At 41.9% G+C, this 21,950-nt stretch overlaps 1 protein-coding gene across 2 annotated transcripts in view; it reads left to right on the top strand.

Annotated features, from left to right (window-relative positions):
• Positions 1-21,950, top strand: part of KIRREL3 (kirre like nephrin family adhesion molecule 3) — a 628,687-nt gene that overhangs the window by 602,413 nt on the left and 4,324 nt on the right. The window contains exons 13-16 of one of the 2 annotated variants that reach the window (XM_075280132.1): positions 1,557-1,592; positions 6,194-6,301; positions 7,070-7,179; positions 18,003-18,083. In XM_075280132.1, the coding sequence (XP_075136233.1) occupies positions 1,557-1,592; positions 6,194-6,301; positions 7,070-7,179; positions 18,003-18,083 (335 nt within the window). The remainder of the gene's footprint in view (positions 1-1,556; positions 1,593-6,193; positions 6,302-7,069; positions 7,180-18,002; positions 18,084-21,950) is intronic. The other variant, XM_075280134.1, reaches the window with a different exon arrangement.

Raw genomic sequence — 21,950 nt, 5'->3', positions numbered from 1 at the left:
AAAGCAGTTACCTTAGTAAACTCGCGAGTCTGAAAAGGGCAATAAATGCAGAGACGTGAATGGGATGCCTGTACAGAGATCAGGTGCAGATGTGAAGCGAGCCTGAGGATGGGAGTGATTATTGATACTATTGTATATATCCGTGATGGCGAACCTATGACAAGCGTGCCAGAGGTGGCACTCAGAGCCCTCTCTGTGGGCACCCATCTGTGGAGCAGATTATACTGTGTGGGGATCACTGTGGAGCAGATTGTACTGTGTGCAGCAAATGCAATCTATCACCTTCAGTAAAAAGTTGTTTGTAATATAATTTTTTTCCACTTTGTTTTTGTAACATCCAAAAACGCTGCATTTCCCCAATGTGTGACCTGAACCTAAACCTATATTCACATGATAGAAGTGCAAAACAGCTGTGAACACCGTATCTTTTATGCATCCTGTTTTGCACCCAAGGGGCAGCCTTTTTCATTACAGAGTATGGAGGGAGCCTTGAATACAGACCATGGAATTAATGGTGCTATATAAGCAAATAAATAATAATAATAATAATACAGACAATAAATAGAGCCTGACCAATAAATTTATGATCTGCGGTATTCACAGAAATCAATAGCCTCCATTCACAGAAATCAAAAGTAATGGGGCTGTGTGATGTCTGTTACAAAAACCCAACATCACATGATCATTTACAACGTATGTAGGCTAACAAAGTCACCAGTCTGTGGATATTACTAACATATGTCAATTTACTGACAGCAAGATGAGATCTTGGAGATAGGGGCATAGCTATCTGGTGTGCAGAGGTAGCAATTGCTATAGGGCCCTGAACCCTGAGAGGGTCCCATTTGTTTTGCACTGGGACACAGTTACACCTTTGTTTGGAGACAACCAGAATGTTACCCTCTATTCTTTACACTACAGGCTGTTTTTAGTGAATGGAGAAAATAGAAGTAAGATTTATATTACAAAGCTGTTTGGAGCCCCTTTAAACTCTCCTAGGTGTGGGGGATTCTTTGGGAGGATATGGAGGATAGAACTGCGCTTTTTACAGACTTCTAAATGACTGCAGCTATTCACTGACTCAATTCTGGTCATTTACATTTGGAGATTCATCAGCATTTTTTTTTTCTCCTTTCTTTGGGCTCAGTGCCCAAAACGGGCCGACGTCCCGAATGGATTCTTGCTCTTTTGCCTTGAGAAGGAATCCATTAAAATGTCATCCCTCACCCAGGACCCCTAAATCTCTCCCGTCCGGAGCGCTCAGCCTAAATAGTTTTGATTGAGTGTCACTTTTTATTAAGTAGATTATATATTTTCAAGGCTCAGATGTAGGAAAATGTGTTCTGCCTCTAATCAGAAGGAATGGACCTAAAATACGGGCGCCACTCAGGGTGGCTCAGAAATAACGCTGATTTAATGCCGGTGTATGAGTGACCCCCCTCCCCTCCCCCTCTATTTGTCATTGACATTAGCCGAGTCCTCAGTAAATCTTATGTAGTAGCATGCAGAAAATTCAGCCGTGCCAGGCTATAGACACCTGTTTTATCTTTAAACAGGTCGGAACGCGCGGTCAGGAGCAAGTGTGGAACCAGGTATGGATTTCTAACGTCCAGGTGAATATCCCCTGTTCTCTGTGTGTGTCCACCATGATGAGTGACCAAGATGGTGTCTGATTCCCGGGGCAGAAGACTCAAGAGAACTTTCCACACTTCTCAGTCTCTTACATTATGTTACTTTAGAAATGTCTGTAAATTCACAGGTAACGTAGCTTCATATATTTATGTACCTCAAGAGCATTTCCCTCTCCAAAATAACAAATCCCCAGTAAATAGGACTTACGTGAGTCATCTATCTTCCTGGAAAACTGGGTGATATCCAATATGGATTCCTGTACATCTTTAACATTGGATGTCACCAAGCTTTCTAAGGATAGGTTCACACCAGCGAATGGTTTCCATTTGGGGATTCTGTCTTGGAATCTGCTTGAAAAATGTGGAGAGAAAAGTCCTGCAAGCAGACGACCCCTTTATACTCTATGGGGTCCGGGGGTAACCACCTTTTAAGCAGATTGGGTTTCCTTTTTAGGGTCCCCAAGTGGACCTGAAGAATGGAAACCCAAGTGCAAGTCACACAACTTTCTTAAATTCCTGAATGGCAGATATAAGAGAAGATGTATCACTGACTGACTAGGCAGATAAACCATTCAGGATGCTATGAAAGCTTGGTGATAACAATGACTGTTGTACCCTTACCGTAATGTACAAGATATGTTTCATAAATGTCTGTGTCTGAAAATCACTTTCATACATTTGAATGGAGTTGTTTCTGCGCAATGAATTCCTGCAGTTTCCAGTCAAATAAATGGGACACTCAGACATTTCTACAACAAATGAACATACTCCTTACAATTTCAGATTGGATAGATAGCAGAGTAGAAAATATGCAAAATTAAGCCTAATGCGGCATGTTGCGGAAACACAGCTTTTTTTGTTGCAGATTTTGCTGTGGTTTTTTAAGCCAAAGCCAGGAGTAGATTTAACAGAAGGGAAAAATCTAAGAGCTTCCTTTATACTTTCCATTCCTTTTCAATCCACTCCTGACTTTGTCTCAAAAAAAATCAGCAAAATCTGCAACAAAAAAATGTTTCCACATCATGAGACTTTAGCCTAATCAGGGTTTTAGGAATTTTTAACTTGATGACCTATCAAGTATTAGTATTAGTAGATCAATGGGGGATGGACACACAGGACCACCATGTCACTTGTCATGTGACACCCTCTTCTTTGGTCACATGGCCTCTGGACTTGCCATTCAGGACTTTAAGAAAGTTTAACATGCAATGCACTGACAGCTACCCAGCTTTCCTAATAACAATTCTTTTGAACTTGATAGAAAAATATGACTCAAGTGATTCTATTTAGTTTAGATTTTGTTATTTATTCCCTATGGAATGCTCATTTCAGAAATTTTGCTGAGGGATGGACATAGGTGAGAAAATCACAGGCATTGTTCATCTTCAGCTCCAACAGATGTTTATCTTTGTCTTATATATTTCCCTATAGACACAAAGTATCACTTGCTGTTTACACGTCACTGTCTTGGAATAACATAGTTCTTGAAGGGGCAGCCCACCATCAGAAGCTTCCATCCACATAGCCTTGGGTGCCATGCACATAACTGTAGTCCTGTTCAGATCACTGGAAAATGGAACAGAGATTATACTGATACCTGACAGAACAAAACATGTGGCTTTCACATAGATCTGTAAAAAATATAGCCATATGCATGGTGCAATAGAAAAGCATGGGTCTGTATGCCATCCATTATTACGGGTCAATGATATGAATAGCACATAGACCAAGACTACAGTCATGTGTTCATGGGGCTATACAACCTGGTATTCTGGGGATATATCCTACTGGAGTATATGCATAGCAGTACACTAACACAAGTAAGTAGGATGCACTTAAAGGGATCCTATCATTAAAACACAATTTTTTGTGACTAACGTAGGAATAGCCTTAAGAAAGGCTATTCTTCTCCTACCTTTAGAAGTCTTCTCCATGCCGCCGTTCGGTAAATCCCGGTTTTCATCGGTATGCAAATGAGTTCTCTCGCAGCACTGGGGGCGGGCCCCAGTGCTCAAACTGCACTGGGGGTGTCCCCAATGCTGCGAGAGAATTCTCCAGCGTCGCTTCCATCTTCTTCAGGAATGGCTTCTTCACGCGTCTTGGCGAAAATGTCCGCTTACTTACTTCTTACTGAGAGAACTCATTTGCATACCGATAAAAACCAGAATTTCACGGAGAAGACATCTAAAGTTAGGAGAAGAAGAATAGCCTTTCTTTAGACTATTCCTACATGTTAGTCACAAAAAAATTGCGTTTTAATGATAGGATCCCTTAAATCTATGGCAGACACACAGTTACTTACTACCATGTAGATGAAAGAAGACCAAAGTAAAGAACAACGCCAGACTCTTAATGCAGGAATAATATTGTAAAGCAAGGAAAAAAATCTCACATTTGCTTTAAGATAAACATTTCAGGTTCATAATAGTTGTCTTTACAGATTAATCCTGAGAAATTCCTTCCCGAATGTGAATATACTGTCCTTACCTTATAATAAATACAGCTAAATACAGCTCTACAGCATTATCATATCTAAGAAGAACCTCTGTTCATCCTGAGCCCCCTGATTCAAGATTAGAATGTCTAAGGCCCGGTTCAAATGTACGTTCGGGCCATTCCGTTCCTGCAAGCAGCACTTTTTTCTCCGCATTTTTCGTGTGGAAACCACACGGACTCCATTATAGTCTATGGGGTCCATGGGTTTCCATAGGTGACCGCTTTTTTTATGCATATAGGTTTCTGTTCGGGGGGTCCCCAACTGGACTCCCTGAACGGAAACCCGAAGGCAGATGTGAACCGGGCCTCATCTATAGCAAAAATTGACACAATACAAAGTAAGTAATGACAGAGACAAATGATGATCTGCGCTATAAATTGTTATGCCATTAAGGGTCTGTAAAAAGCTAAACGACAATCAATGTTTAGGAATAGAATAGAATAACTACAGTAAAGACTGACAATGAAACGTGCAGAACGGTAAGACCAAGGGAGAATGAGAAAAATATGGACTGTAATTCAGAAGAGAATTATGCCATTCAGACTCTGAGGAAAGCTGGGTGATGGAAGACAGAGGAAAATTAGATCTTACTCAAGACATCTCAGTGATATATTTCCAACTCATTTTTTATTCCTGGTAGAGGGATTCATCATTCGGTAAGACAAGCACAATTTATTCTGTGAAATTTGTAGCTGAGTTGTGTGGAACGTGATAATAAATGAACGTGTGCGATTGTAAATGAGCTAATATTATATGCAAATTAATTCTAGCTTTTATTGGCAGAAGGTGATGGGCTTGTTTTCCCTCAATATCCTGTATTCACTTATCTGCTTCTAGATATCCCCATTACCAAGTCTACATGACCCCCCAATACGACTAGTATCACTTTATATATCATACTGGACATGCTGTTGTATTGTGCACTAGTGCGGTATACTGAGGGCACAGACTACATGGGGTCTGTAAAGAGCAGTATATGAGCCATAGGACTCCTTAGTGCAGACAGTGGTATATATCAATAATACGGAATAGAAAAGATTAATATAGTTGACCAAGCTGTTATAATCTTGTGGAATCTATGGTAACAATGATGACTCAGTGGAAAACTAGAACTCCCAATGCTACATTGTAAAGGCTGCTCTGGATGTGACTAGAGTATCAGTGTAATCCAAGGGCAGTAGACAATGAATAAGAGTTAGTGAATGTCCTATGTGCATAGTGTAAATAAGGTAGTCTTCTACCCCACATAGGGGATCATAAGAACATCCTACTTAGATCTGAATCCTACACTGCTCTCCAGTTCAAAGTCATTGCTGCTGTGTAGAGTGTCCATAAGAATAGCAATATTACTGAGTACCATTAGGGGCCATTCACACGGAGGAAAATGGTGAGGAATTTGGTGTAGAATTTCAGCGCTGAAAAAAAGCCTACCATTGACTTCAATGGGTTTCTTTTTTTGCTAGCATATTCTACTAGCAGAAAAAGGAACCCATTGAAGCCAATGGGAGGCTTTTTTTTCAGCGCTGAAATGCCACACCAAATTCCTCACTATTTTCCTTTGTGTGAATGGACCATTAAGGTCTGGCCAGTGATACAGATTAAAGCTGCCCCCATCTGTTCTGCAGGCTTCCTCCATCATATAATACTTTCATTGTGTAACTATGCTCAGGTCACAAAGTCTATGCATATAAGTGGTTTCTATTAGACTTTGGTTATTATTACTGTTTGTTGTGTGGTGGTCTTGCTCTACTCGCGGGCCTGGGTCTCTACTTACATCCATAGAAATACAGAGTCATGCATTGATGCAATGATACATGTGCTTGATGTGCACTTACTGCTGTCACTTTTCAGAAATGTCTGCCACAGCAATACAGACAAATGGAAATAACGCTAGCTAGATGACATAATAAGACATAATGACTGAACTGTGGCAGCTACTCTGAGTTACTAATATATGGATCATGTTACTTCAAGTATCTGCAGCACTGGAATAAATGTGACAAATATTCATTAATATCGGCCTCCAGACCAATGTGTCAGCTCACCATCTCCTCTTCTCTTGCAGAATCCGTCCCTGTCACGGTCATCATTGGTGTTGCAGTCGGCGCTGGAGTGGCGTTCCTGGTCCTCATGGCTACAATCGTGGCATTTTGCTGTGCTCGGAACCAGAGAAGTGAGTATTGTTATTATTGTATCATTAGGAAGGTTGAGGTGAGGGGGTTGCATTATTTATTGGCCGGTTTACATGAATAAAGCCTATTCTTAATAAAATGTCCTGTAACTTCCTAGTAGACTTCATGATTACATATTTTTTTACCATTTTCAAGATCTCCACTTGTTGTCAGCCATAGGGGGTGCAGAAGTAACAAATGTAACCAGGCCCTGGTGCTGCTCTACCCCATAAAAAGACACTAGTATTATACATAGCACATGGTAAGTGCGGACCCGTTACATATTTTGCATTTGGGTCCAGATTACATTACACACCTCTGTTTGGGACCATTCTTGTTTATATCCAGAGGCTAAAACCCCACACAGTCATAACACAGTCACAGCTGAGGATTTGCTACAACTGTGTCCAGTCTAGATAGTCATTTGTAAGCTAAACCCATCTTTCTCCTGTCTTTATAGTCTTTGTGGTACTATGTGACAGTGCAGATCCCAGGCTGTTTAGAATTGTCTAGACTGGATACAATTATAATAATCCCTTTAGCTGAAAATTATTGGTTTTGTGATGTTTTTCAGCCTATGATTGTAAATGTGAATATTCCAGTTCCCTGACAGTAAGATCCTGATAATGGCAACGCATTAAAACAAAGTGTATTGTAATAGGTGATGCATGGTGCAAACATCGGCCATTATGCTGTTACTTAGATCTCGCACTATTTATTGCCAACCTATTTGCCAATTTTAGCCTCTTATAAATGTGTGTATTCTCTAGACCTGAAAGGCGTAGTGTCTGCCAAGAACGACATCCGTGTGGAGATTGTACACAAGGAACCGACGAACGGGAGGGAGACAGAGGAACATTCTAGCATCAAACAGCTCATGGTGAGATGGAAAACTATGCATCAATGTGACGTATACAAATTAACAGATACACTGAGACAGCAGACATGGCTAGGTGGCACTAGCTATAAATAAGTAGGCATGTAGATTGAGACAGATGATATCACTTCAGCTTCATGTAGTTAAAGTATTATACATGCTGCTCCCCAAAAAATATGGAACTGAACTTGTAGGAGTTTGCATATGTTTCTGGATTGCTCTTTAAAGAGAGTCTGTCACCAGGGCCCAGCATATAAAATAATCCTTTAATAGTCACACCATGGGGAAATTCAGTTACAGCAGCATAGATAATACAATAATAATACAATAATAATACAACATACTAATACAAAAGCTCCAAGGTAGATGCAGAACAGTGACAGTAGGCACAGACAAAAAGGTAAAGGTAAAAAAGTAGTAGGAGGGATATCACAACTTAAAGATCTTTCAGTTCTCTGTATGGAATTATCTCCTGTTAGCTCGATGTTGGTTGTACAGTCTGACCGCAGCGGGGAGGAAAGACTTTCGATAGCGCTCCGTGTCACACTTGGGGTGAAGCAGTCGGTCACTGACAGTATTTCTCAGTGCTGTCACAGTTTCATGCATGAGATGGGAGTTGTTCTCCGGCATGGAGCTCACCACGGACAGTATCCTTCTATCACCCACCACCTGTACTGGGTCCAGAGGGCTCCCCAGGACAGAGATGACTCTTTTAACCAGTCTATCAAGTCTATTCCTATCCCTGGCTGGTAGGCTACTCCCCCAGCAGGCCACTCCAAAGAAGATGGCACTACCAAGTTGAAAAAGCCCTAAGAAGTGAACCCTGGACTCCAAAGGTCCTCAGCCTCCTGAGCAGGTAGAGCCTGCTGTGGCCCTTTCTGTACTATGCATCCAGGTGATCAGCCCAGTCCAACCCATCTCCACAGATAGGTTAAGGTAACTTGACAGTTTTCTCCCTTTGTGAATTGCTGCATCATTTGCTGGGAGGTTGCTGTTTTGGTGAATATGCAAATTAGCTCTATGGAGCAATGAGTATTTTACTGCTTACTTCTTTGGAGCAATGACAACACTCTTGTTACTCCAAAGATCTCATTTGCATATTTACCATAATAGTGATATCTTGACAACAGAGGCACCGATTCACAACCAGAAAACACACACAGCCTTGATTCCTAACTTACCTGCTGAGCTGGGTCGCCATGCTGGGTTCTGGTGGCAGACGCCCTTTAATTTTGGTTAAGGTAGAGAAGGTGTTTGTATAAGTCAGGGGCTGATAAATTACTTCCTCTTAGGGGCAGAAATTCAGGAAATTACAATCTTCTTGCTCTTGTTCATCACTTTTCATGACATCACCGCAGACATATTTTTCATGCAGGTTCTATAACAGGATATAACAGATCGCTCTATAACAGGATACCAATCACCACAATCAGCACCATCTCAGGGATACAGATGTGAATATAGACGCTGGACATGGCGTGCTCAGGATATTCTATGTGTACATGCAGCCTGATAAACTGCTTTATTACAGCGTATTAATTACACCTCGCATTTCATAAATCTGGCTTCTAAAAAAGCAGCTCCGAGAAGCTCTTTAATTTGGGCAGATTTATCTTCCTCTCGACACATAAATGTGATTTAAACTTACAATCGTTTCTGATAAACCGTTTCCTCGCGTGAAATGTATCGCACTTTATACGGTTTAGAGAGATGAAATTTAAGAGAGGCTGAAACCTAAAGCCAGGCGCGTAATCCTGCTCCCACATAATCAATGGCAATCACCCAGCGGAGACGTTGTATAATCTAAGTGTGCAGGATCTGTCCTCGGGGAGCGGCAGCCCCTGTGTAACGCAGCGCGTTCTGCAGATAATTAACTAATAATATAGTGCGCAATACTTAACGGACTGCTGCATAATTAACTAAACAAATCACCAGGAGCATATATGAAATGTGCTGAGGAGGGAAAAACAAAAGCTACAGAAACAAAGTTAAGAGAAGAAACTATTTTTCAAACACAGTAGCGGCATAAATATCAATATCTCTCCTGTGTTAGTAGTTTGTTACAATGTATTAGGACAGGTAAACTGTATTATGTTATATTCACACAACCGTGATGATTCTTGGTTTTCATTGACAAGCCGGAATCTTGTGTGGCATCCGTTTATTTCATAGGCCCGTTGTGGGAAATGTATCTCATACCCATTCTCACGTCCCCTAACTGGAAAGTGACACAGCTGGCATAAACGAGCAAAAAGTTTTTATTTACTGCTAAAAATCCCAATTTGTTTAAAAAAATACATTTTTTCATGCCTTAAATTCAAGAAGTCTTGATAATTTTTGACGCCTTATTCTTCATGGATGGAAAAAAGCAGCCCATTCATTTCTATGGGGAGCGCACATATGCCGCCTCCCATAGAAAGCAAAGGGATCTGTTTTAAACGCCGCTGATTCGGAACGTTTACACGTTCCGAATCAGCCAGCATATACTCCGTGTGAAGGGGTCCTAATATGTTTATGATTGTTTTTGTTTGTTTGAAACCTAGGGAATGGGGCTAATTAGAATTTTTTTTATCGTGTCTATATATATATATATATATATATATATATATATATATATAATTTTTTTATTTTTTTTTTTACTATTTTATTAGCCCCTCTACGGAGCTGGAACCTGTAATTTTTTGACCAGCCTCAATAGTTATATTCCTATAACTATAGAGGATTGTAATGCCTGTGATTTTAGATTAGAGTGGACTCTGATCGCGGGCATTGGCTCTGGGTCTCAACTCTATATTACTATACATGGCTATGGCTGCCACTCTGCAGCAGAGTGACCGCCATCATTAAACACCCAACTTCCACTATAATAGTATAGCTGATATAGGAAGGGTTATTTGTAAATTAAGCTTAACCATTCTTTAATAAAAAGTTATGTAAATTATTGCATTTATTTTGCTATAGTCTGTGTCCCTTTAAATTTGTGGTAAATTTATGACTGGTGCTACACGTGCCAGACATCATAGCCACGGGGCCAGCGGAGGGTGTGCTTCGTATATATGACATAGTACACGCCTCCTCATAAATTAATCTGCCAGTTTCTGTGCTTTGGGGAAATGTACGCCCCACCCACTGCACACCTTCTTAAGAGTAGGGGTGCCTTCACACGGAGTAAGGGTGCCTTCACACGGCGTAGCGTGCCGACGCCTTTAGACACGTATACACGTGTCCGAGTGTGGCGCTTCAAAACAGAGTCCATTGATTTCAATAGGTGCCGATATATGCGCGCTACCCATTGAAATCAAACAGAGGCTTTTTTACCTATTGATTTCAATGGGTAGCGCGTTACGCCGTGTGAAGGCACCCTTACGCTCCATGCTTTTTGTCCATTTTACACGTGTTAAAATACACGTGTAAAATGTAGTTAGCCACTGAGCTCAATGGCTTTTTTTTTTTAACGCGCGTCTTTTTGTGCGCGTCTTTGGCTAATTACATTTTACACGTGTATTTTTACACGTGTAAAATGGACAAAAAGCATGGAGAGTAACTCTGTGTGAACGCACCCTAAAGTGGCAAGGTGGAACAAATTTTTTATATGTCACTTTTTCGTGCAAAAAAATAATTTGCAACTTTGTATGTGACTTTTTTCGGCATAGTAGATCTGGAGTTGTAAAAAAGCTAATTTTTGAGCAAATAAGAATCAAAAGTCACAAAAGTCTATTTTGTGACTCTTCTGAGGACTGAATTATAGATGGGTTGCAGGGCTTGATAAATTCCCTTTTTTGTGTTTCAGTTGCTCACCGTCTTAGAAATATGAGTTTGGCATAAGTAAATGACATCAGTTTTGGGTTATCTGCACCAAACCTGTACATAGCTGTCCCTGCTGTCAATAATTGAATAGATTTGTGCTAAATCCAGGCCCTTCTATGTGTGCTGAACAGTCTTACTGGAAACTAGCAAAGAGATGTATGCAGCTGCTTCTGCTGTATTTAGCTCACAGCACATTGTCTATGGGTTTGCTCCCTCTAAATGTACAGGGTGGCCCTAAAATAATCTCAGGTGTTTAGAGTCATGTGCAGGCTGACCTAATGGACGGAATTGCCTGAAAATACCAAATAATAATTTAATACCAAAACTCCCCACTAGGGGATAATGTGGCGCTGTACAGTGAGCGCGCAGCGCAAAACCCGTCTGTCAATACTTGGGGATGTCCCATTTGGACCATCGACTAGCATGACTTTTCAATGTGGCCGCCATCATGCAGGGTGAGCATGGTTATCCAATGCAGAACGTGCGCAACGCTTGCATGTAACATCTCTGGTGAGATGCTGCGCACTTCCAACGTGATACGGTCTTTGAGGTCAGGCAGGGTTTCGACATTCCCCCGATGAACACGCTCCTTCAAGTGTCCCCACAACCAGAAATCACAAGGAGTGAGATCCAGAGAGCGTGGTGGCCACGCTGTAGGGAATGAGCGGCTCAAAATCCTGTCATCGGGAAAATGTGCACGAAGAGTGTTCACAGGATTTGCGATGTGAGGAGGAGCTCCATCCTGCATGAAGGTGATCGTCTGCAGACACTGCCGCTGTTGGAGTTGGGGAACGACCACTGTTTCCAGCATTGTCCGGTAAGTCGCTGATGTGACGGAACAGGTAGTAACCCCAGTTGGGCCCAAATCTTCGAAAAAGAATGGTCCGATCATGAATGATGAGGTGTACCCACACCAAATGGTCACCTTGGGCGAATGCAGCGGAACCCCCACAGAACTTTCCACATGGTACTGTATGGGAGGCCCAATTGCCCGGAAACATTGCATGCACTGCAGTTACCGCTATGACTACTGGTGCTCTGTTCCTCAACAGTTGCAGCAATATCCTCCATGTCCTCGGTGTGTACAGGTAGTCGGCCGTGGCCTGGTTGCACACTCAATAACCCAGTTGCCTCAAAACGTTTCATCATTTGTCTCAGCGACGTTACAGACATTGGGCCGGCACCTGTATGCAGGTCTTTGAAATGACGAAAAGCTCTCGGGGCAGCTGTGGCATTCCCGGCATTCTCATAAAACAACCTCACTAGATGCACACGATCTGGCAAAGAGACAGGCATCATGACGACTGAGTGAGACTGAGTAGAGAATAAGGGATGTTTACTGTACAGCACCACATTATCCCCTGGTGGGGAGTTTTGGTATTACATTTTTTTTATGCCGTCCGTTTTCCCATGCCTTGATTAGCACACATACAAATTTTCAGGCAATTCCGTCCATTGGGTCAGCCTGCACACGACTCCAAACACCTGAGGTTATTTTATGGCCACCCTGGTACATAGGAGTGTTCTCATTCACTGACAGCAAGCAGAGCTTTTCTTTTATACAATGATTAAAACTTACATAAGAAGATGCCAGTATTGACTCCAATATGACTTTAGTGAAGCAGCCCCTCCATGAGCCTATAACCAGGTATTGCTGCAATCATGGCATTTTACATAAAAGTAATAGATAGATAGATAGATAGATTTAATGTCCCCACTGTAAAGGTGGCAGATTCTGTCCAGCACGCTCCACTCCATAGGCATTGCAGTGTAATATTGTATATATGAGGCAATCCACTATAATCCATCAGTTTTATCCATAATCTTATTTTATAGTGCCCGGCGGTTATCCTAATTTCGTGGTTAATGTCTGGGGGCACTGTCAGGTGATGGCACTTGGCTCAGGCTCACTTCTGCCAGCTCATCACTTGCTTTGCATTCAGTCCTGATGTGAAAGTTCTGTCTCAACAAAAAGTTAGAAGAAGTAGGAAATTAATGCACAGAAGAGGCTGAACTGTCACTCCTGCACTGTAGCCCGGTGCTGTAATCCTGGCACCTGTCCCTCTCCTGCCAGGCCCGCCACCACAGCTTGTGTGTCCTTCCAGGAACGCTCCTGATGAATCTGTAGCTAATCTATAGTTTTAATCACTTTCCCAATCTGTCATAACGGAGGAGCATGACATTGTCAGCACCGAAGCTCGACGACCTGCATAGCCAATGAGCCAGCGCTACACTCCGAGATGGGATGAGTGTGCTGTAGGATGGCACAGTGACAACAACACCACATTATGGAGGGTCTCCTCATAGCCAGTATTAAAGGCTGTGAACACTTTTGAAAAAAAATAAAACTAAAGATTATCATGAGTGTAAAAGGTACAGCAAGTTTCAGGTTGTCTTTAATTCATTAATGGAGACCCTGGTTTGCAACTTTTCATATGTGGTATTGTCTTTCTCAATAGTATATGGTGGGTGTGAGATATGCGTGTCCCCAGGATGTTGCTTCATTCGCTAGCTCTTCAGTACATCAGCACCTCTTCATTCCTGTACTGCTTTACCCCTCTACAGCCCATGATGGAGTGCTTCACCCATGTGCTGGCAGACACTGATGCAGAGGATTGTGTAACTTTCCCCTCTCTACCCCTACACAGTCTGTTGTGTGGTCTCTCCCTCCTTCCTTGTTGCATTGCCTGTGTTTTCTCCATATCTACACTGTTACTGTACAGCCTGTGTGGTATGCTTTCTGGAGAGTATTGAGGGAGGATAATGGGAAAACAGAACATCAACGCAGACTAGAACACTTTGGGGTTGTCCTGGGTAAACTGATTAACCCCTAAACTAAATTATCTCCCCTTCATCTAACTTCTAATTTATTTTAATTTAAAAAAAAATAAATCTATAATTGCCTATATCTCTGGAGCAGTCATGTTACCACCCCAGGGGCACTTCAAGTTTCAAAGAAACTTTATTGGCACGTAGAGTGGGGACAGGGGGCGTAGGGTGGATGGATGGGTGAATGGGTGGGTGGTTTGGGGGTATAATAGTCCTTGGGATCTCATCTTCTCCTCATTAGGTGGCAGGTGGACACATGTTGGGCACAGTCGACTCCTCTTCTAGTAGGATGTAAAGTTTCCTCTTCTCATCAAGTCAAATTAAATTAAATCAGAAGAGCTTTATTGATACCAAAGAGAGTGGTTGGTATGGCGGGAGGGGGGAAAGTTGGGATGTCTGGGGATGGATGGGTGATTATAGGGAATGGTAATGTCTGGGGGTGGATAGGTGATTGGAGGGGGTGGTAATGGGGTATAACAGTCCATGAGGTTTAATCTTCCCCTAATTTGGTGACAGCTGGACACATATTGGGCAGCGATCTCCGCAGTCGACTTACTGATAATCTGGTGATGTTCTGTTTCACCGCTTCTGAAATGGAACGTCAACTCTACTCTTCCACCTTCCCTATCCCTATCAATACTTACTAAGCCTTCCTGTGTCCGGGGATGGCTCCTCCCCTCTTCCTGTCTTCTAGCAGTGGGCAGAATAGGTTAGCCAGGGAGACGGGGAGGACAGGAGGGGCTAGTAATGGGTGGGATCACTAGTCAGTAAGAGTGGGAGAGGCTAGGCTTTGTGAGACAGTGATGGTGAGAGGGGGTAGGCTTAGTGAGATGGAGGGTTTTGTAACAGTGAGTGAGAGGGAACTAGTGTAGCAGTTATACAAGAAGCTGCACAGCAAGAAGCTACACTAAGTAAACAAAGGGAGTGAATGTCAGCAGCTGCCAGAGACACCCAGAAATCACTCCAAACACTGCTAAAGGTATATGGGTATACTTGTTAACACATCACTAGCTCTACAGACCTTTATAAAATATATATATATATATTTTCTACCTGGAAAAATCCTTTAATCTACAGTAAGTAAAGAAAACCAGCTAAATGATGAGTTACAGAGTCACTACAGCAGCGACATGTTGGAAATTTTTAGTAAAGACTAGAGTTGAGAAAAGTGTCTGTAGCTTTTAAAAAGAAGTGTTCTTGAATTCACAATATTTAGACAGATGTAGCTAAAATCGTAGTTGAAACCTTCATTTTATTAACTAGAGCAACATATAATGAAGAATTTAATACCTGCAGTCCTTTGTATGATCACATATAACCGGTGACTATACCACTGTTTAATATTCTTAATACCACACCTCAGCTGTGTTGTGTAAGTGAGCATTGTACTGTCTATTACCCAGGCATACTTCGTGTCTTCTGCACTTTATTTAGATTTAAATTGACTAATAAATTCACAAAAAAACAAACATTGACGTTTAATAATCAGGTCCCCTCCCCCAACATACTGCACACCCCAGGCAGGTGCAGCAGCGATTACAGGATACAGATTGCTGCCTTCTGCTCTGCTTCTTAAGATTTACTCCGTTACTTTAATTAAACACAATCGCACTTCGCTGGATCAGGAAGAAAACAAAGTATATTTTATCCTAATTGCTGGGAGGTGACAGAGGCCTGTTCACAACGTCACATCCATCAGGGAGGAACGCTCTGCGTTGCAGCACAAAGTGACCGATGTCAGGACTGTCTCCGAATAACCAGAATCAGAAGCTGCCGGATCCCAAATCCAATTAGTGCAGGTCATGTTGTTCACGTTCCGATGTATCAGAGCTGAAATTTGACTTCTCTTTTTTTGTTTTATCATAATGTGATATGCAGCTCCTTATGTAGTGCCACAGATACATATAATGTAGTAAATGTCACCCAGTCTGAAAACCGATAATATCGTAGATGTTATCTGTAGTCCTATATAACACCGCAGGTCACACACATAATTATCATTCAATAAGTACACCTAATGTAGTCTGGTATACAGATAACAGACTAAGTATGGAGAATGTAGAAGATACTGTATTACCTGAAGTCTTGTGTTGTACACAGATTATACAGATAATGTAGTAGATATTTCCCCTATTGCTACACCCCTGTTAGATATCATCAGTATAGCTGGGAGAACACCGAGGCAATGAGTATTTTATAAGTAGCCATAATGCCACACAAAACAGAGCGCATGCCTCCAAACAACTTTTTTACCCCACAGAATAAGCATTGTCCTCCACCTTACTTCATTCCCATTAAACCCTGCCTTCAAAGCAAGCAGTAGCCGATCAAAAATACACAAAATCCCCTTATAAATCTGCAAAGACCCTTAGCCATGAGCAACTCAACTCCAACCTTGTAATAAATCACGAGAGTGATTCTCCTCTATCTCAGTGATAACCCCTTAGACAGGAGCTATTAATCTCCAGCTCTCTGATAACCCATCAAGCACAAGTGATTCAACTCCAACTCTGTGATAAGCCATCAGATATAAGTGATTATTAAAATATAATAACAAATAAATTCATGTTCTTTTTTATATAGTGCTAACATATTGCACACAGACAAAATGAGACATTACAGACTAACATCTCACACAAAAGGTTTGCGGGCCCTGATTGCAAGAGCTTACAATCTACAAGGTAGAAGGGGTGACACCTGAGGTGAGATGAGCCAGCTAGTGTCTTTGCATGTGTAGATCTAAAGAGCCTGGGCATGCAGGTTTACAATTCCAGGCACATGTCCTGAGCGAGAGCATAGAGAGGAAGGTTGAACAGAAGAGGTTTAGTTTGGAGAGTGAAAGCGCAGAAGTGTTAGATAAGGAAATGTTATAGACCTGCTTGAAGAGTTGTTTTTAAGCTTTGATTCTTGATTGGGTGGTAATGTCATTGTCCAATGTAATGCATTCCAGAGAACTGGTGCAACGCGAGAGAAGTCATGGAGAAGGGAGTAGGAAGTTCTGATTATAGAGCATGTTAGGCCTGGTTCACATCTGCGTTCGGTAATCCATTCAGGGAGTCCGCATGGGGACCCCTGAACGAACTACTGTACGCATTGGCAAGCGGTGTGCAGTGAAAGCACACAGACACCATAGATTATAATGGGGTCCGTGTGCTTTCCACGCAGTGTCCACACGAGTCATGTGGACAGGAAAGTAGATCGGACAGGAAAATAGATCGTGAAGTACTTTTCTGTCCGCATGTTCCTTGTGGAGACAGTGTGGAAAGCACATGGACCCCATTATAGTCTATGGCAAGATTCTGAGTTTTTGAGGTGCAGGTGGCATAAGCATACAAGCGACTGGATATACAGGGTAAAGCGTTTTGGTAAACCACAGAATGAAATGGAAATATCACTGATAGAGGGACGATATGATGTTAGTTACAGCAGACAGACAATAGCTAGTGTTTTGTAGTGCTACAGGAGTGATGTCACCTTTCCCACAATCTCATATACCTTACAGGACTTACACCCCTCTCCCCCCCTTACACACACACAAACACAAAAGTGAGAACTAGCATGCCACAGACTACCTTTAACTCAGCTAATTCATATTCTGTGAACCCAGAACAGGACACTCATGGCCTTGCTCCCCCTTCCCCATCCAATATCGCCTTTTACTCCCTCGGGCAAAGCAAGGAGAATGGCACTAGAGAATCAATAGCAATTATGAGTAACATTTCCATGCGGCGAAACCTCCGCAGCACCAGTAGTGTGTCCAGTGCAAAATATATATTACCATATCTGAGATGGATTTCTACTGACATCAGAGCTAAGAGAGGCGTTAACCCTTAATTATACCTAGAACGTTGTGGCGTACATGTAGGTTTAGTAAGTGGTTAGTACCATCACCTCTGCTCCAGGAGGACACAGCATCAGCATTGACCTCTGTGGACAGAGGATATAACAGTGCAAAATACACTAAAACCAGAGAAATTCAATAGAAATGTGTAAAGGTGTATGAGCTGTAAAGGGTAGCAGTGACCCTATAAATCAGGTTATGCAGTGAGAGTTGGGTTTACCTGTAGACAAATGGTGACACCCAGAATTTATTCTACCTGTGACTGACATGCCTTGTATAACTCTACCGCAGGTAGGTAGGAGGTACAGTGGAATATGGTGTAACCAGTGGCTTTATCCTTCTCTCATAGATCGACAGAGGAGACTTCCAACAAGACTCTGTCCTTAAGCAGCTTGAGGTCTTAAAGGAGGAAGAAAAGGAGTTTCAGAAGGTAAGGTGGGAAGAGAAAGCAGCAACACCTGCAGCACTAGCGATTACACCCTCTGTATATACTGTGCAAAGCCTTTTCCAAGGGTCCCAAGATCTCTGCTTGCTGTCAGTGACTGAATACATTCTTGCTTACATCTAGAGGCTGAAGCCCAGATAATATACACAAGATCGAGAAAAGTATGTGGGTGATATTACTTTATTACAATACAGTAATATTATAAGAGAAGTGGCTGATATCAGTAACATATTGTACAGCAGGAATTAATATCATTGGAACATTATTACAATATGGCACCATTTTAAGCAACGCGGATGATATCCGTCACATCTTATTACAATATAGCAGCATTGTAGAAGTTGAGTCCGATATCAGCAACATCTTTTTCAGTGTAGTTGCGTTATATACTTCCATCTTATCACAGTACGGCAGTGTTAGAAGAAGAGGAGCTGATACTAGTCGCATCTGTGCACACAACAATTCTATTACAAGAAGAGAGGCTGGTATCTGTCACATCTTATTACAGTATAGCAGCAACTAATTTCATTGACACCTTATTACAGTACAGCAGCATTCTAAGCTGAGCAACTGATAACAGAGGCATCTTTTATAGAAAATTCACACAGAGTTTTTTTGTTAGTGGATTTTGAGGCAGAATCCAATAGGAGTCAGTAGTAAATTTTTTCCAATAGCTGGATTACAGCTAAAGGAAAAATGAAGTGTCATGCGCTATCCTCAGGCTAAGTATCCATTCACACAGAGGAAAATTGCACTGAATTTGGTGCTGAATTTCAACGCTGAAAAGAAAGCCTCCCATTGACTTCAGAACTGCTAGCAGAAAAAGGAACCCATTGAAGTCAATGGGAGGCTTTTTTTCAGCGCTAAAATTCAGCACCAAATTCAGTGCCATTTTCCTCCATGTGAATGGACCCTAAGGGTGCATTCACACTAAGTATATGCTGAGTTGATTCTGAACGTAAAACACGTTCAGAATCAGCACGTACAAAGCAGATCCCATTCATTTTAATGGGGAGCGCACGTATGCCGGCTCCCATTGAACTGAATGGGATCTGCTTTGTTTGCACTGATTCTGAACGTGTTTTACATTCAGAATCAGCTCAGCGTATACTTAGTGTGAATGCACCCTAAGGCCCCACATTGCAGAAATGCAGCTTTTTTTGTTGCAGATTTTGCCTCATTTTTAAGAGCCAAAGCCAAGAATGGCTACAAAAGGAATGGGAAATATATAGGAAGTTCTTGTACTTCTATTTTCTACTCAATCCATTCCTGGCTTTGGCTCAAAAAAAAAACGCAGCAAAAATTGCAACAAAAAAAAAGCTGCGTAAGGGTGCATTCACACAGAGGAAAATGGCACTGAATTTTACGTAGAATACGTGTCAGATTCAGTGCTGAGAGAAAAACCTTCCATTGACTTCAATGGGTTCCTTTTTCTGCTAGCAAAAAAAGGAACCCATTGAAGTCAATGGGAGTCTTTTTTTCAACCCTGAAATTCCACACCAAGTTCAGCGCCATTTTCCTCCGTGTGAATGCACCCTTAAAGGGTGCATGCACACTACGTAACGCCGGGCGTGTATGAGAGCCGTACACGCCGGCGTTACAGCAGGGCTGCCGAACACTTCCCATTCACTTCAATGTGAGCGCTCGTAAATGCCGCTGTTACGAGCGCTCCCATTGAAGTGAATGGGAAGTGTTCGGCAGTCTGCCGTAATGCCGGCGTGTACGGCTCTCATACACGCCCGGCGTTACGTAGTGTCCATGCACCCTTAGGGTGTAAAAATAAGACTCCCATTGACTTCAATGATATTTTTTACACGTGTAAAAATATGCCTGTAAAATGTCATTGAAGTCAATGGGAGTCTTGTTTTTACACGTGTATTTTGCAAAAATACACACGCATTTACTCCATGTGAACTCACATGGCAAACGACTGATAACTCAGGTTCTGTTACAGTACAACAGTGTTATCATAGGAGCAAGTGATATTAGTAACATCCTAGTATTGTGCAATAGCGCTATAAGGAAGCTGATATCAATGATATCTCCTTATCATAGAGCAGCTGATAGCAGTCACTTTTTTTATTATTGTACATCAGCATAATAAGAGGAGCTGCTGATATTAGTCACACCTTATTATAGTACAACAGTTATCAGCCTTTTCTTGTATCAGTGACATCCATGAATGTAAAAGTTTCTGGAGGTTGTCAGAACTAGAGACATGTGATATACGGTATTAATCATTGGATCAAGGAGGTTTGTACACTTTCTGTTTCCCACCCCACTACTGTCAGCCATAATGTGTATGGCTAGTGTAAGATTTAATCCTTAGTAGATGGAGAGCATATAAGTAGCCCCCGCACATCAGATGATTGTCAGCCAGGATCAGATATTGAGGGAGATAAGAATCATGTCGTTGGATTCGTTCTTGATAAGCCATCATCAGAGGTATCCGGAAGAATCTTTCTCCCCTCTTCTATTTAATATACACACACTGTTCAATGAAACGGACCTTTCATATGTATGGTGGGATTGTGTAAAATAGCCATGATACCTGATCTTATGTGTATGGTCAGCATTAGACTACGGTGTGACTGTCCCTTTAATAAGGGTTAGCTCGGATACAACAAATGTTTTCAGACAAAAACTTCGCTAACTCCCTGCACCCTAACCCCTCATTCATCTCCCATTGTAACAAACCGCACAATGAATTTTGCAGAGAAACTAGAGCTAGCCTGCCACCTTCCAGCTTTATAATAACATTCACAGCCTTGATCATGGCCTACAACATTTATTTTGCCTCCAAACCACTTGACATAAGATAGAGTCTGTTTTACAGCATAGCCCTCTGGCCGACCTCCACAAAATAACATGGGCCTTGCTTATATTCGAGCCGCTCTGGATCACCAACTCGCCGCTTTACCAACCAATTAGGAGGCCACGCTGATAAATTAAAACAAAGGTCCTGTCAGCTATATCCTTCTGAACAGAAACTGTAATAATACAATGCGAAAGACAAGGGGTCACCATGGGGGGAGAGGAAGCAGCACGGGTGACCGGCACTCGTGTATGGAAAGAAACAACACTTAGATAATGCACAGCACTGGAAACAAGGCCTCACAACTGAAGCCATAATTATCATGAACTAGCACTTACATAACTTACAAAGGTGAACCAGTGTACAATGAGAGTTCTGTAACTTTTTATATATTTATAAGGTTTTTTACATATGCTAAAAACCTATTTACTTCTCAGCTGAGGTTTTGTTGCAGGCTAGGTTCACATCAGCGTCGGAGTCTCTGTTGGAGACTCTGCCGCAGAAAATCAAATTTCAGTATAAAAGAGGTTTCAGTATAAAAATGGTGGACACCCGACAGATTCATTGGTAACCAATGTTTTAGTGATCCGGCTCTCTGTTGTTCAGGTCGCACAGTGAACCCAAACAATGGAGTGGGATGAATGCAGACGGACACTGGACAGAGGGGGCTCCATCTACATCTGTCATTCAGTGATGGATGAGAACAATGGATATTGAGAGAAGCAGTTCAGGAAATGGTCCTGTAAGGCCTTGGTCACCATGCACTGTGCCATATAATATAAAATGGGAGCATTTTGTCTCTATTGTTCTGAGACACATTTTCTGGTCTTTCTTATTTTGTAGAAGTTAAAGTTTCTCCTTCTTCCCCCATCACCACCAGTGACAGTATCATTTCACCCCCTCCCCGCCGGTGTTATTTACATAAAGATGAGGGACGCGGTTTAAAGGATAATTAATCTCTTCTCCTCCAAAAAATGATTTAGTGTCATATTTAATCAAAGTGGTTTCCATAGCGACTGCAAAGACGGCTCTCACGG

Source organism: Leptodactylus fuscus, chromosome 6 (assembly GCF_031893055.1).
Source record: "Leptodactylus fuscus isolate aLepFus1 chromosome 6, aLepFus1.hap2, whole genome shotgun sequence".
Classification (NCBI taxonomy): Eukaryota; Metazoa; Chordata; class Amphibia; order Anura; family Leptodactylidae; genus Leptodactylus; species Leptodactylus fuscus.
This window is presented reverse-complemented; position numbering and strand designations above follow the sequence as displayed.